The 389-nt window shown below is 55.0% G+C and overlaps 1 protein-coding gene across 1 annotated transcript; it reads right to left on the bottom strand.

The window, feature by feature from the left end:
• Positions 1-6: 6 nt before the first annotated feature.
• On the bottom strand, positions 7-389 carry LOC116548457 (tubulin beta chain-like; the record flags this gene model as incomplete). The annotated part of the gene is made up of 1 exon (XM_032273900.1): positions 7-389. A coding segment is annotated over exon 1 (383 nt), but the record flags the coding sequence as incomplete, so codon positions are not given.

Here is a 389-nt window from a genome sequence, read left to right as displayed (position 1 = left end):
GTAAACTGTTTGGAGATGCGTTTGAAGAGCTCTTGGATGGCTGTGTTGTTACCAATGAAGGTGGCCGACATTTTTAGCCCCCGGGGTGGGATGTCACAGACGGCTGTTTTCACGTTGTGAGGGAGCCACTCAGCAAAGTAGCTGCTGTTCTTATTCTGAATGTTGAGCATTTGCTCATCCACCTCCCTCATGGACATGCGACCTCTAAAAATGGCAGCCACGGTTAGGTAGCGGCCATGACGGGGGTCACAGGTGGCCATCATATTCTTAGCATCGAAGAGTTGCTGAGTGAGCTCAGCCACGGTCAGGGCCCGGTACGGCTGGCTGCCCCGGCTGGTCAGCGGGGCAAAGCCGGGCATGAAGAAGTGCAGCCGGGGAAATGGAACCAT

The sequence above is a fragment of the Sapajus apella genome, unplaced genomic scaffold (assembly GCF_009761245.1).
Source record: "Sapajus apella isolate SASKATOON/1434 unplaced genomic scaffold, GSC_monkey_1.0 scaffold12573, whole genome shotgun sequence".
In the NCBI taxonomy this organism is placed as follows: domain Eukaryota; kingdom Metazoa; phylum Chordata; class Mammalia; order Primates; family Cebidae; genus Sapajus; species Sapajus apella.
This window is presented reverse-complemented; position numbering and strand designations above follow the sequence as displayed.